Below are 16,967 nucleotides of genomic sequence, written 5' to 3'. Positions count from 1 at the left end.
CGGACACCAGGCTTTCTGCGTCTGAAAGTGCTGAATCCTTGTCTTTGAAGCCATAGGAGGAGACAGCCTTCTCTGTCCTTAAGGGTTTTTGTAGAGAAGGTTCTGCAAAATTAGCATTTTCCAACCTCATGTTCGGGATAAAGACAGTAAATGCACTTCTTGTGGGGTCCTCAGAGTAAAAACGCAGTTTCCCACAAGAAGAGCAAGGTCTAAATAAAGACTTCTTACTTGAAGACATGCTGGAAATCACAGGAAAACTTGAAGTTGAGAAAACCGAGCAGAGCTCAGGGAGACTCCCTTCACACGACGTGCGGTAGAAAATCTGAGGGACTGAGTTCTGAGGAGAAGGTTCTGGAGGGGTGCTGGTGCCTGATTTGCTTTAGATTTGCTTTAGTTTTGACTAACATAATGACAGGAATATGTTCAGGGGTCAAAAAATGTACTCGAACGCTCGCAAATTGAGTGAATTTCCTGAAGGGCGAGTCAGTTTCAAGGCCTACTTGACCGGCCTGGCGAGTGCTATCTGGCAGGGCACTGCAGTAGCAGGTGAAGGCTCTACGGGGCAGCATGCACACACCACCTAACTTCGTAATGGTGGTATGGTGCACTGCCTATTGTTTCTGTGGGTCCCAGGGCCGTCAATCTTGTAGCGTGCGAAAGCGCTACCAATGAGGCCCTGGCCTGCCCCCGTGCTGTGCTGCTGAAAGTGCAGCAGTGACGTAGCACGCCACCAGGGTCTCTCTTCAGTGGAGTCGGGACGGAGTGCAGGGCGATTTGCTTGCAGAGGTGAGTCTGTTTTTAACATCAACATATTGTTTTGTTGCACATAAAAGAGTGCTCCGTCAGCAGGGCTCCGCTCTGGACAGCTGCGGATGTTTGGGAACCCCACGGGGTCTGGTAGGTTCCGTTTAACTTAACCTTCACTCGAGGGTTCAAGTTATCATAGATATGTGGCATGTCGAATGAGGCGGCGAGGAGTCCGGGTTTCAATGGAGGGACAGGGGTCTATTACCAGCTGGTTTTCCAGCAGTCGCCCCCAGAACTGGACAGTAATGCGGACATAGCTCCTATAATTGGAGCCACACCGGGGATGCGGCCTCCCAGCTGTGCGCAGTGACTCCTATGAACCTGATACATGGGAGCGCTTTAGTACCTAGCTAGGTGTACGAAGCGCTATGTACATATTACAGAAGGACGACTCAGAAAGTGCTTTGGGTCTTGCAAATGGCTGAAAAGCGCTATACAAATATCAATTCAGTACCTACAGGGGGCTCTTTCATAGGGGTTAAAATAGTGTCTTATTTTCATTTTTTAGGCTCTTCGATTCCCCTTCATTTTAATTATGCTCTAGCACTGGTGAAACCGTGAATACCAGTGAACGAGCAGTAAGTAGCTGCCGCGAGACCTGCCGTTCCCCCTGGTTCTGGGCCCGGGATGCCTGCGGCCTGCTAAGACAGCTCCCTATTAGGAGCGCCTGCCCCGGTTCCTTAATAGTCTTCCTGCCGGATCCCGACGTGCCTGCTGCTCCGTGCACGGCGGGAGACACAGCGCTCATGTGACGTGTCCACTCACCCCTCCCGCGCCTAGAAGGCACAGGCTTTATTTACAGCGCCGGTTCCTGCCTTGGCTACATGTGATCCTGGGCAAAGTGTGTCTGACCCCATATTTACAGCATGAATATCCCTGCCTGAACAGCATCTACAAACCAATTGTTTAATTGTGTATGCGTAAACCGTTCCGACGATTGCTTTTTTTCGAAATGGTCTGTCTATTGCAACACCTCATTTACCCAGGTTTATTTTGGCTATGCAATTCTTTTTTTCTAGACATATCTCTAGGACCCTCTCCGCGATGGCGGCCGCGCCCCCTCCCCCACCAGTGGCTACACAGCCGTTCTTGGAGTCCCTTGTTTTTTCCTCCTCAAAAAAGTGCTCATTTTAAGCTGTCTGTCTGTCTGTCCTGGCGTTAGATACCAGTTCTCGTCTAGGTGTACAATGAATCAATTCAGTAGGTTATTAAATTATGTCTTGGTGTGCAGCACGTTGGAAGTGAGCCAGGGTGACTTAGTACTACCAGTCTGCTCTTCATTCACAGGCTCACCTTGCTAGCCGGCTTTACTCCTATGTAGTATGTGTTGCTCTTCTCCTGTTTCAGTCCCTGTTTTTATCGGTTACCTCCGATAGGAATCCGCCCCTGAATACAATACGGTTTTCACTCAAAACATTCTGATCAGAAGTTGCTCCTAAGCAATATATTTTTTATGATTAATTTGTGGGTAAAGTGCATTGCTGTTAGAGTAGAAAAGTCTACTCACTCGACCTGCAGGTCAAGTAAGATTTTCTTGATTTGTCGAGCCCTGATGTTTCAAGGGTTTTTTCTCTCTACCATGTATTCCTATGTAGGAATTATGTCTGGGCATTACTACCTTTTCTAGTACATATTTTAGGTGTTATTTTTTTACATAGATGTATTATTAGTATTTTATTGCTATTTTATTTCCCGTGGGACTCCCACTTCGACGACGGGGAATATTCAAGCATGTGAATCTATGAAAGACACCCTAATACTGGAGAACAGAGATGTCCCCCAACAGGGCCATAGCAATTCAGCACTTTGGCAGATGTAGACCTGCGCAGGTTGGTGAGCAACATGCAATCATGGCCCGAACAGGCCTTCGTAAATCAAGTCACATCATCAAATTGAGTTTTAATAGACATCAGAAAGCATACCTTTCACGGTTGAAAGAGTCCAACAGCCTGATTTAGATAACTATTTTTAAGCATTTGTGGTTTAAAGCACCAAGTTTATGAGTGCAGTATGGGTCATACCTGTCTGGGGTGCGGTTTGTTCTTCCTCGTTACATATTGACACCCATTAGTGTTGGCCCTGGTTCTATAATTAAACAGAATATTTTGATGCTCTACAGGGCTATATGCAAAAACAACAATTGGTAGACAGAATGCTTAACAACGTTGTATATTCACCCTAGTACAGAGATCTGGGCCTAAGTCTATCGTTTTTTTGCTCACCATGCCATTTCAGTTTGGACCCAGCCATATGCCAAATCGGTCTTGACCCTGCGCACAATGGGAACATTCCAGCCCGAACTGCCAGGCCAGGTCCTCTCTGGACTGGAAACAGGAAACAAGCATCCTAAGACCGGTTTAGGGTTTTCCCCCTCTTCAGACAGGATAGCTGGGCTCCAGTGGCATGGAGAGCATGGGACCCATGTCTGGGCATACCCGTCCCACTCGGGGTAACAAATGCAAAAACAACAATTGATGGACAGAATGCAGAGCAATGTCGTACATTCACCCTAGTACAGAGATCTGGGCCTAAATCCATTGTTTTTTGCTCGCCATGCCATTCCAGTTTGGAACCAGCCAGAGAGGACCAAGCTTGGCAGTTCGGGCTGGACTGTTCCCACAAGGAACAGGGTTAAGACTGATTTGCATATGGCTGGGTCCAAACTGGGATGGTGTGGTGAGCAAAAGAATGATGGATTTAGCTCAGGTGCTTCTGACTGTGGGTGAATGTTTGCATTGTCGAGCATTCCGTCCATCAATTGTTTCTTTTGCATATTTCACCCTACATGGGAAGGGTATGCCCAGACGTGGGTCCAGTGCTCACTACACCACTGGATTCAAGCTAGCCTGGCTGATGAAGGGTGATGCCCTGAAACTGGTCCCAGGAAGCTTGTTTCCGGTCCAGAGAGGACATGGCTTGGCCGTTCGGCTGGACTGTTCCCACAAGGAACACGGTCAAGATTGGACCCAGTGATATGCAATTCAAACTGGGGTGGTGTGATGAGCAAAATAATTATGGATTTACCCAAGATCCTTGTGACTGGGGTGAAGGTTTGCATTGTCCAGCATTCTGTCCATCAATGGTTTCTTTTGCATATTTCACCCTACAGGGATATGTGGTCTCAGGTTAGACTACATTGCTTTCTGTAGAAAAAATATATAATCCCTTGTACATTATTTTGTTATACCATAGACAAACACCAACAAATCCTATTTGTGTAATGGGATTATACAGGAGTTTGAAATGTTAGAATTAAATTTAAATGTCCTGAAGGTGGTAGTTTAAAGCATCTCAATCAAACTAAAAGCGTCACAGGCTCATTTCTTGTCACGTTTCATTTTTAAGCAAACAAAAACATGCATTCTGTACTGAGATCTGTGACTGAAAGCCTGAAATTTTTTATGTATATCAAATCATATGTATTATAATGGAATCTGAAGTCTTGTTTTGTATGTTGATATAATCTATGAGTTCTAGGTCATCGCTTAATAAATAGTTTTCTATGTTTGTTGTATATTTGAGCCTTTGCAGTATGCTTCAGGTCCCAGGACAAATTTAGAACCTCTCCGTGAGGGACAGGCTTGGGCCTCTGCACACACAACTGGACACGCCAGGGATAAAATAAAAAGTCAGTATACCAAATACATGCAGTCTGGCACTGTGTAGGGGGAACACCCCCGTTTCCCATGCAGGGGACAGTCCAGTCCCAACACCAGGTCTTCAGATTACAGTCATACAACGCCAATTGTACTTTTTAAGTAGTATTTTATTTTCCGACTTAGTGTTGAAACTCAAAAAAAGGGTTTCCATTCTTGCTTCAAGAGATGGGGTCTGTGGCCAGAATGACACTCCAGCGTCTACCACTATCCAAGGACTGGAACACGGAGGGATCAGTTAGAACCTGGGATCGGTTCGATGTTAGGCTCTCCAGACCAAACCAAAACAGATTCAATGACACTGTCCCCAGTGACTGGACGGTCCACCCTCAACCGCTAAAGCCCATTAACCTCCATTGTAACTAGCAAAAGGGGACAGTAATCAGGCTGGGACAATAGTGTATACTGCACAGCTTCACACAACCATTTCAGCTAATATGTTATTTTCTAAAAAGTGTGCGCTCTTAAGTGTAGGGAATACCCCAGCTCGCTATAAGAACTTCTCAGGAAAGAGGAGTGCAGAAGTGCCATTTCAGTGAACCCAAGTATGAGGCATGTTCTTCCTAGACTAACCTAGATTGAAAGTGATCGAGGAATCATTTTAAGGGATTGGTGATAGACCATTACCTTCGGAAACCGCTTGATCTGGCATCTTTGGGCTCACGGCTTCATTTGCAGGGCTTTTCGGGGTAGTAAGTCTCGGTGGCTTGAGACCAAGCCCGTTTCTTGCGGCTCCAGAAATACCAGCATTGCCAGAGGCTGGGAAGGAGGGAAACAATCACAACACATTAAAACCATAAGGATCTGATTGAGTGACAAAGTGGACTCATTCAATAAATTTGGAAAGCATGTGAACTTTTGATACACCACAGTGGCTCCCGATTCTATCCAAGTACAACTCTATGCCTCCTTGCTGCACAACACAGTGTCCAAACTCATATTGCGTTTATCCAATTTCCCCATTTAGCCAACACAAGCGCTTCAGAATCAGCCTGGTCATTGCCTGGGATCCTTTCCTATGGCACTGACTAATCAGTGGAAGAGTTCGCTCATTCAGCAAGAGACCCTTAACCCTGCACCTCCTGAAGGTTTGGAAAACAAATAACCCTCTAGTCTTCTTGTGACTTCATAGCACTAACCAGTTATTACTATCACACAGTGTATTTTTGTTTACCCAAAAGACAAACCGACTATGTAATACATAAGGGTTGCCATGGATTGACCCAATGACTGCTTACTGCTACATTCAAAAAGCTACTACTTGCATCTTTAGAGCTGCAGCAGTTACCCCATTAGATTTTAAACCCATTAAAGACAAATACTTACTCCCAAGCAGGGAGTGCAGTCATTGTATGTGGCACCCACACTACTGCTTTCCAAATGCTGATCAGTAAAGCAGGTTTAGGTGCACAGGTAACACGCACAAACATCTAATCAGGGTTATATCTTTAGTAAAACAAGGCAGCTTTTTGTTCAGATTTAGATTCAATAGTTTAATATTACACCTTCATGGGTAACTAGAGATTCCCGGTCTAGTCCAAAGAGTATGCAGACTTATCCACATTTAACTTGCTGAGGTCTGCAATCAGGAAGTCAATAACAAATCTGGGGCTAGAATTATCCATCAGAAGACTAGGGTCAGTGACGTTCGGGTGGATTCTCTACCCAACCTGAGATTCACACCGTGTCAATCTTTCCAGAAATCAGACTGGGACAGGAAACTCTTGCAATGGCTCTAGCACACCAACAGGTGGCTTTGTCCATCTTTTGTGCATCAGCCACCACACATGGCATCAGAGATGCATAAATATGCCACCCTCGTACACTGCTGTGACATTAATCAGACATTTCACATTCAAAAGATGCAGAGCTAAGCAAACACATGATCTTTCAAGGCACTAGCTAACATCCAGTTTAATTTCTACCCACAGAAAAATAAGGTGGTCAGGCAGTGTCCATCAGAAAAATCCAATCCAAACATAAGTAACTTATTCTTTTGAGAAATACTTCTAACCACAGATTGCTCACATTTTAAAGTGATACTAAATAACGGTGGTGGTTATTTTACAGAAAGGCTACCAAAAAAAAAATGGCACAGCAGAAGGCACAGTGGTACCTGCCAAAACAGATGTATCAAAGGATGAATCACTGAACTCAGTCTCAACAGAAATACTTCACCCAGCTTGTCCGACAAATGTGCCGGATGGATAAGATTCTTGATCACAGACTGGATTTATAACTTTAGAAGGACCCAATTATCAAAAGGACAGCAAATCACAAGTGAAAAACAATCAGAAGCCAAACTAATGCCTAGAGCAGCCTACATTTTTTACCTTCTGCTGCAACTACAGATCTGGTAAGAATAAAAAACAAGGGAAAATCTACGAGAGGAATCAAGTAATCAGATTGGACAATTACTCAATGCATGAAAAAGACCTTAAAACAGAAAGCAGTAGATTCACTGATCAAACAGACAGACTGAGGTCACAAACACAAACTGTGCGAGTGTTTTTTAATGTCAGAGTAGAAGGAAGAAATCACCAAGAGAAAACCAGGACCATTAGAGCTCAGGAGGGCATAAGTCTTCGGTCTATATCGCCTGATTGTATTTTCTGGTAAAGACAAAATAACTTGGCACAGAGGCACCAATGTAAGACTTAAAGCCACTCATCTAAAAGTTGCTTGAACAATGATGAATTCATTTTTGGGCTAGGTCAAATGTAAGATCTGCAAAAGCACAAACACTATAAGACAGACAGGAAAACAGAAACAGGACCCGAAGATACCATGCGCAAGACAAGAAGTCAGAAAGTGGCAGAGACAAGTGTCAGGAAGAAACATCAAGAAGTGGAAAAAAGAACGATGAGATTACAAGTAGCAAATCGTTCCACTACTAATTTGAGCACTGTAGTAGTATTGTTGGATAGAGTACTGCCCTTTGAAACCAGTAGAAATCCACTTTCAATGTGCATGCAACTAAAACTCCATGCACTTTAAGACCAACCCAAAGATCCAAGTGAACAGCCAATGGATTTCACTACAAAGTATTGTATAGCACAGACTTGGATGTGCACTTGATAAATACGCAAACTGATTTCATGGATAATCTCATTCAAGAGACCGCACTGGAACAGACCCATTTTCTCAAGACCAAAATCCACTTTAACCACAGTCTATAAGCCAGTAACACAAAAGCCTTGTTCTTCACAGCTGTAACTGAAAACTCAGAAGATTATCAAAACTAAATACAGAAACAAACATTACCAAAGAATTTGAAAGAACAGGAATACATATAAAGCTAAAGAACAGTGGTGAACACAGGCCGGAAAAACAGGCGGATACAGATTTGGGTAGACGGTGTGACCAGATTAAACCCATTTTGTCTAATGACAGCCTCAGATGAACAAACTTCCACTATACAGAGACCATATCTCACCCAACAAAGGTCAGCCTGGATATATGCGGGGAGGCCCATTTCCAACCCAGGATGGGGGAGAGTCAGAAGATAAGAGTTTTGGGATGAGGTGATGATGGCGCTCCAAGCTAGAACTGGTATGAATGTGGTGAAAACTATTAAAACATCTCTCCCCTTAACAGCCAAGGCCCAAACACTGATGATGGGAAGTGCAATGGGACAATACAAGCTCTGCTTGAGGGTATTATGCGGTCTCCAATAGTGTGGGCAGGTGACTAATTGTATCTTGGACTGAGATAAGGACCGGCACCCACCATGACGGAGTACAAAGTCCCAGAAGATGGCGTCACTTACTGAGGACATTCGCAATTTGGGATTTCTCCATAGCTCGTGCACTCTTCACCCGCAGTTGAGGAAGTATACCCACCACTCCTGACGCACAAAACGTACAGTTGCTTTGACTAACCGCTGATAGCCAGGGTAGACGCCGGTGCACTACGGACAGTTAACCATGTAGGAAGGTTCCTTTTCGGTCATACCCCAGTTGCTATGGGGAGGGTCGGTATGTGTTGTCAGGCGTGGACGTATTCGTACTGAACACCTGCCAGACCTGGCTAGCAGTGAGACACTGGCCACCAACCTCCAGGCATACTTGGAGTCCAACTGGGGCACTACTGCCTCTAGAGCTACTGAATGGCAAACCCTCAAAGCAGCAATACAGGGGGTCTGCGTGGGATCTGTCTGAGAAGTCCAGAGACTACTAATAACCGATATCGGGGAACGGGAACGACAACTTGCAGCTCTTCAGAAGGGAGAGGCCAGAGATACAGCTACACGGGGAGGTTCTACATGCCAAGCTCTCCCGGTTATATCTATAGGAATTGTTAGATAAGCACACTCTTACCGGCAGCACCTGCATAGAGAAGGCAATAAATTAGGCCTGCTCCTGGCCTGGAGCCTGAAACACGAACAGGTGGTCCAACCCATACTGCACTTACAGACACCAGATGGACAATGTATGACGAACCGGCAGAACATCCTGAAGGTCCTTCGTACATACTTTCACAGCGATTATCGCACTGAAGATGACCAACTGGATAATAAAGGCATTCCTTGCTGGACTAGACCTGCCACATTGCCCGCCTGACGAGTTGAACAATTTGGAAAAGGACCTTATAGTAGAGGACCCAAGATATAGTCTGCATTTGTGCACATGTGTGTGTGTGTGTGAGGGAATGGCTTCCCTGTTGAATTTTCTCATACCTATTCCGTGACTACCATGGAGAAAATCTTGAAGGTTTTCTTGAAGGCACAGAAAGCTAGGACCTTACCCCTACCATGCGCCAGGACATCATATGCTTAATATTTATACTAGGGGTGAACCCGAGGACCCTTCCTCATTCCGCCCACTCACCATGATCAACTCCGATGTGGAGTTCTGCTGAATAGTGGAGGAAGGGTCACCAGCAGTATACAAATCTAGGCAACAGGGTTCCAGCTCCCTGCACCCTCTCAGCAAACCCACCACCCTCTTAGACACTGGGTAGACGGATTAGATGGGGAGAGGGCAGACACCATCACGCTCTTAAGCCCTCAAGGAAGATGCAACAGAGCCCATATCGGGCAAGAGCGGCATGGGAGACTGACTTGGGGGCACCCTCGAGGATTCGGACTAGAATTAATCTTGTGGCCTGGTAAGGGCTGTTTCCTGTAACAAGTTCAGGTTATTATGCTTCAATTATGTACATCTCACTTATATGGCCCCTTCCTGGGTAAATAAAATAGAGCAACAGGACAGCTCAAGGTCTGCATTGTGGTGAGAACGCCACCTTTTTAAATTTGGCTTGGCAGTGTGCAGAGTGCGGTGGTGCCTAGTTTTGAGGGGTCCACAGGCATTGATATTCCCTATACCGTTGGGAAGTGCCTACTGGCATGATGACTTGGTTGAGTAGTCCTCAGCAGAATAGCAACAGATGTAGGTGAGAAGTGATGAAAAGTTGAGGATTTAGAAGTAAGGGTAGAAATGCGGACCAATTTAAAATAAAGGACCCTACAGCTTAGGATTACTCTGACAGCAATGTGTATTTGAGCGGGACTACATTTATTGCAATTTTTATATACTTGTATGATCCGAAGGTAATCGGTGCAGGCTGGTTACTGCTCCTCCAAATAGGTTGTGCAATGTACATTATAACCAACACTCAATACAATTGTTTACAAAAAAGGGTTCGTAAAGATGGCCGTATGCCTCCAGGTCATCCAATCATTTAAATGATAAACTCAATGTGTTCTGGACTATTAGAATACACTGGCATACACCTCCAGCCTTTGGTCAGATCTTCTGCAATGGGGCTAATTGTTAAATCACAAAATACAAACAATCATCATGGGTCGATGTGAAAAACCATTGACTTTGGATGCCTCCTTTGCTTTGTACACTCATTTTATATTCTGGGGCACATTCAATGATCTTCACAAACAAAATCAATAACTGCTTCAACATAATGCTTACCAACCTGATCTCTAGTACAATTCTTAGATCTGGACATTATATTAGTAATCACAAACTCCGTACCAAGCTACATCACAAACCTACAGCAGCCAACATCAGTATGACCTGAGATTTGCCTCATCTGACAAAATCAGAAACATACCAAAAGGTGAATTCACAGTCTCAAAAACTGCAGTGAACCAAAATTCTTTGAAGAAAATTTAGTAGACTCCTGCAAATAATTTTGACCAAAGATACAAAGTTCTCAAAGTAGCTGCACAAAGGAAGGTCAGAACCACCAACCAGGTCTATATCCAAATTTAATGAAGGACTATTAATGGAAACTCAAAAGAGAACCCCAGTTTAACACCAGTTGAACGAGACCATCCATCAAACCGGAATAATAAATAGGGCATCCAACCATAGAGATTTTACTTTGCCTATCCGACTACTGTGACACAAACAAAACAAGCGTCCACTAAGAAACCAAAATGTTGGTTCACTTCAGATGTTTAACTGGAAAACTATGAGAAAATAAAACTTCATTTAAACAAGCCAATACAACAAAGGAATGGTTATATTTACAAATTACATACCTAGTGTATAATAAACTGTATTTTAAAACTTGCATATTGGCAGCACTATGCATTCATTAAAAGAGAATCCAGGAAATATCCACATCAGATCATTAAGTCGCACTAGCTGAAAATGAGCAAAAATCACTTGCATCAGGAGCAACTTATCTTCTGTGATTTTGAGTAGCTCCACAGGCACAAAAGAAGCTGAGAAGGACACCTACATTGAGATCAAATGGCTCATCAGAGGGACTACAGAAAATGAACGATTTAAAGTGCAAAGATTAATTAGTGATCATGAAATCTATGTAAAACTTGGAAGACAAAAAAAAAAACACCTAGAGATTATATCAGCAAATTTAATAAAACGGAATGAACCTGAGGACTATTTAGGGTCACTCCTGGGTGACTAGTATCACTTGGAGGCATCTCAGACAAGCATCAATATTCAATCCAAAGAACAGTGACTGGGAATTCTTATCAATTTTGTTAATGTGCTACTTATAATAAAAATGTTATATTGAGCGGCCTAAATTAAGCCCCGGTATCAAGTGATTTGAAGTGCATCTTTCCAACCAGAAACCATTGTAAGGATTATAGAATTTTGAAACTTAAAATGTTGCACTTCCTTCCATTAACCTACCCAACTCCTTAGCAATGCAAAATATAGAATAACTGGCACCTGAGCAAGGATTACTCAACCAGAAATTAATGAAGTCATTTTAAAACTACCATCTTACTGATTGTTCCATGAGAAACACAATCATTCTCAAAACAGAAAATGGAAATATCCTACTCATACCGATGTTACAAAAAACGTTGACTACGATAATAGACAACACAGATTAAATGGGCAGGAGTATCATAATTCTTAGGGCCAACAACAAACTAAAATTCTTGTTTTACTATAACAACTTCCCAACAGATCTTATTACTGCTCCTCCTCGACCTTACATTCTCAGTACTACTCATTGATCCAACTAGGATTGCACCATGGCATCCACATCATGAGTGATCCTGCAGGAATACAGAGAAGGAAAGTCACTCAATGTGACAAATCTAAGCTGTACATAACTCAATGCGATTATGACATATCTAAATACATCCGACGACCAATACAAATAGTGGGCACTGTTGTTCTAAAGATGTTTCTTCACAACACCCTCTTGCATGTCTGTATCTAACCACCAAAAACACAGCCAAATTGGATAGACAGTGCGCATTTTAACAAAGTCCAGTATATCCTGTTCAAAGAAGAGCCCCCCGGTGTCTTAAAGCACACCGATCCAGCTCACGTACAATGAAACTTGAAGACCAAACCTGTAATTACCTTTGTACTTGTTTGTCCATTTAAAGAAAAAAGTTATTTACCTGCAACACTAAAATTTCTGGTGGATACCATTTCATCCGAGATATTGCACCTTGCGACTAGCTTTCCAGTTCCGAGACCAGATATAGAAAAGTTTGCGTAGCAATAGCTCTGCAGCTTCACCAGGTGGTGCCATATGAATTCAGTCATAGCTCCGCCCAGGCAACACAGGTCCATATGAGGGCAGGCTGGCATGCTGTCAATTCCTTGTGTTTTTTTCTTCAGAATTCAGTTGAAGTGTGTAAAGAAACCAAGAGATTTTACCAACTGCGAACAGTGACGGCAGAAGCACTGCTTACCTAGGGACTCTTAAGCGCAGCATTTGAACATAAGGGGAGCGGGGAAAGAGGGCAATGAAGACTCCGTGGGAAGATCTAGTAACCAGTAGAATTATTTTTACCATAGGTGAGCATCTAAGGAAACCAATAGGAAGTCTGCGGTGGTAAACAAAAGGTCTATAGTGGACACCGCGCATGTAGAAGCAGCAACTGAGGATTGGAGTAGAGTACGCTGACCATCTGTGCAAGAGGGATCAGGAGAATGCCACAGAGTCCCTGCAGAATGCATTAATTAAAGTCTCACTCCATCTTGGGCAATAAAAACCAGCTGTGCGCGATGCTCACACCTTCATCAGGACCTCTGAAAGCAGAGGAATCTGTGGAAGCGTGTAGAGCGCATCCTGTGGCCAGCTAAATTGTAACATTTCCCATATAAAACCATTCAAATGGAAGAAGTGTAGGGCACAGAAGAGGTTTTGTCTTGTTTAGAGCTGTGGCAAAGAAGAGTACAAAAAGATCTCAATCAGGAGAGCATGTCCACCACCTTGGGATGAACTTTCCATTCGTGATATTCTAGTGAAACTTGACTGGAGGCATCTGCTTTCACAATGAGCACCAGCTAGATGGAAATCCACCGGGATACTGGCCCACGGCAGAGCTCACTGCACAAAAGCAAGGTCTTCCAACACAGGATCCTCAAATGGACTATGCAGTCTGTTCATATACTGGATGGCGGAGTTATTTGAAAGTATTTTAACATGCCCCGAGAAGGATGGAAGAAGGCCTTCAGGATGAAGCGGACTGTTCACAACTGTAGCACACCAATGTGCATTTGTTACTCCAGCATGGACCAAAGACAGTTGCCTCCCCAAGATGAGCACCCTAGCCAAATGAGGAACCATTGGTCATAACACTAGTCTATGACTGGAGGACTGAAAAAGTGGCGACCACAGTGAAATTGGAGGTTAATATGCACCAATGGAGGTCTGGGATGACAGAACAGAAGACCCCTTCATGAGCCAAGAACAGACGCTGGATCTGCAGAACATGGATTGAAATCAGATTCTGAAATATTAGGATCACTTCCTGAAAATCTAAGACCCTATGAGGTAGATAACCTTATCTTGCACAGCACAGATGCAACTCTAAACAAAGAGGTGGCTCCTCGAAATGTTGATCCGCAGCCCACACAATGAAGAGTTGGGCTGCTGGTGCTCTGCGAGAATTGCAGAGGGGTCCGTCTGCTTTCATCATCCAAATACAGAAATGTTCCCAACTTCCAGAGTGAAATGGTTACCAAATAAAGCAACCTGTGGATCACTTGGGAGTGTGGTTGTGAGATCATTAGTGCTGGGATTGTACAGTAAAGCAAGGTAAAGCCTCGGAGAAAGGAGGATCAGCAAAAAGCAGCAATACTCATCCAGGAGATTCAGCGACACTGTCCAATCCTATGCAGAGGGCTTAAAAGACCCAACTCTAGGCCAGCATTCTGAACGTGTACTACCAAACAGAGGAGGAGCCGCCATCTCAAGTCAATAATGGGTCAGAGATTCACCCCTTCCACTGGTCATTCTTAAAACAAAGTACTAGAAGGAGTAAAATCCCATGCCTCTGTTCCCGAAGGGGCACCGTGTCCATGACCCCTTCCCTCCTGTGCAAAACAGTGAGAATTATTGTCGCCTAGACAGGCATGCGAGAGTGAGCATTTGCTTACAGAAGGTAGGAAGTACAACAGAGTGGACATAATGAGGTGCATTGCCCTTGTGGATACACTAGAGAACTCGCTGATCTGCCATAATTGCATCCCAATTGATCGGAAAATGAACCTCTTTTTCAACAGAAGAGGATGCTGGAAGAGGACAAATAAAACTGAAGCTGCAGATCCAGCAGAAGATTTACAATACAATTCCTGTGTCTGGAGTTCCATATGTCCACCTATCTGTTGAAAGATTTGGGTTGAAATTACTTTGAAGGTTGCTATGTAGCCTGTTCCCTGGTAAAGCCCCAAAAACTATACTATGTGTGGAAATGTTTGGCCAGAAAGGCGAGGCACATTAAGTATTTAACCATTCTAGGGAGGAGTTCGCTTTCTGCCCAAACAGTTTATTGCCATCAAAAAGATGCCAGGATATGGATAGAAAAACCTACAAGAATGCTTGAGAAGAATTTCACAGATCAGGAATGGCCTTCACCAATTCCAGGCCACAATGTAAAATCTGTTCGATGCAGCCAAACTCGTGCGCATCAGATAGGAAAGTGGTTTCTCCAAGTGGTCACTAAGACTTTATCTACCCATCCATTCCACTTCCCATAGAGTGTAGACCTTTCAAAAAGTAATCTACCCATCCATTCCACTTCCCATAGAGTGTAGACCTTTCAAAAAGTATCATGTTGTTGGCAGTGAACAGGGCACACTGTCAAAGGGAAAACATTTCAGCACAGGACTCCCAGCCCAGAGAAGCTGTAGGAATGCGTTAGGGTTTAGCTTAGCTAAAGACACCTGAACCCCTAAATGGGCTTTTTCTCAGGCAGGTGTTATCACCGCCACTAATGCTTTGTTATATGGCAACAGTGGTACTGGGGCGGCAGGAGGATGCAACATTTCGGCACTACTACTATGAAAGGACAGACTTCCTCAAGAGGGCGGCCAGAGGGTAGTGAGTATCACCTTTCGGGGACAAACTGCACTAGAATCCAGCTTAAGTGAGATAAAGGAGGAGGTCCTCCTCAGTCAAATCCTTTCCCTCTGTGCCCATGATTCTGGTTGGGTCAGTCTAGAGCTTTAGCATTCGAGCCCAAGACCTCCATTCAAGCAAACCTCTGCACTCTTGGGGAGAGTCCTCAAAGACAGACTTTAAATGTTCTCTTACCACTCTAAATGCTGCCGACTGATAGGGTTGAGGAGGCGTGGAGAACTACTCCAAGGGCAAAGCATGCGCATTGCTAGGACCAGTTTCTAGTCCAGTTGGATTGGCACCTTAGTGGGGAAAAGGCCAAATTTGAGCACTTCTACACAAAGGATCTGACCCCGCTTTTGCAGGCTGACCCAGACAATGCCGGGCAGTCCTGGAGCTATCCAACATAGCCTGCCAAAACATGCTCTGCAAAGGGTTGACAGATGGGTGCAGAAACTCCAGTTCAAGATTTTTGAAAACTGGTATTGGAACCAAAGAGGATGAGGAAGTGACTAGTTATGGAGATTGGTGCTGTAGTCTCTCCAAAGGGTCCTGGGAGAGGACCTGTTCCTTGGATGGTGTGAGTTTCCTATGCGAGGATGCCATGGGTGGGCCTCTATCCTGAGACTAACCTGAAGGAGGAAGAGGAACGGATTACGGTTCCTTAAATGCCCAAGCCAACAACAACTTGGTCTTGTACCCCCAAAAAGGTCTTTTGGTACATGGATGTGCAGAAGTCAGAGGACACGGGGGCATGGTAAGACCGCCCCAGAAACCACATGCAATCACCTGTTGATTGTCCTCAAGATCTTTCAACATTGTAGACAGGGTTTGTGCACGCAGATCTTAGGAGGGGGTGTGTGACTTAGTCTCCCTCGAACAATCCTGAAAGTTTTCGGTTGACACAGAAGAACTCTGGATCTGCATCAGTAAAGTGTTGAAAAACAGGAACGGACATCAGTGGTCCGGACTGAGCTTATGTAGGTCAGTGTTGATGTATCCAAGTCAGTCAGTCAAAATACTTTATTGCGATAACTTAATATCATACAAAGTCAATGGCAAAATATGTTACATTAATAACAATACAAGCAATACATACATTAAGAACAATTAAATAACAGTTAAAATGTAACGAGTTAAAAATCATCATACACCATAACACAGTTTATATCGACAAGAAAAATATAAAGTGCAAGGTGCTAATGTGCAAAGAGCTTAAAAAATACTAAGGAAATCCCCAGCAAAATAATCATTACTAGCATCTAATGTCCCTGTTACAGTGGTTTCTATAATTACAGTCCCAGAAAGGTTACAAACAATCTAACTAAAGTGCACAGTCTGTACTACAAAGGGAGGTAGACACATTTTTTAATCTGATATTCCTGCTCCTAATAGCTCTCACCAGAAAACTAGCCACATGAAACATAATTCTGGGAGTTTGTAACAGTTGTAGATAAATAAGAGCAGGTTTAACTAAAATGAATCCAGCTTCCTTAAGTATAGGTACAAGGAACATTCTCAGAGCATCAATGTAGTAACTACAAAACATTATAAAGTGCATAGTATTTTGCTCAGAGAAATGATCACAGGAACAGGGTGGCGCCTTTTCTGGGGTACTCCATACAGGCTAAAAACCAAGGTTAAAATGTATCAAATTAAGACGAAAACGAGTTAAAATAAACCTGTGGTAGGGATGAGTCA

General features: G+C 43.8%; 1 protein-coding gene across 1 annotated transcript in view; it reads right to left on the bottom strand.

Annotated features, from left to right (window-relative positions):
- LOC147718350 (uncharacterized) overlaps positions 1-16,967 on the bottom strand; it is a 395,588-nt gene that overhangs the window by 216,934 nt on the left and 161,687 nt on the right. The window contains exon 4 of the mRNA XM_086918293.1: positions 5,091-5,222. Within this exon, the coding sequence (XP_086774419.1) occupies positions 5,091-5,222 (132 nt within the window). The remainder of the gene's footprint in view (positions 1-5,090; positions 5,223-16,967) is intronic.

The sequence above is a fragment of the Lissotriton vulgaris genome, chromosome 4_1 (assembly GCF_964263255.1).
Source record: "Lissotriton vulgaris chromosome 4_1, aLisVul1.2, whole genome shotgun sequence".
NCBI lineage: Eukaryota > Metazoa > Chordata > Amphibia > Caudata > Salamandridae > Lissotriton > Lissotriton vulgaris.
Note: the sequence above shows the minus strand (reverse complement) of the source record. Positions and strands in the feature narration are given on the sequence as shown.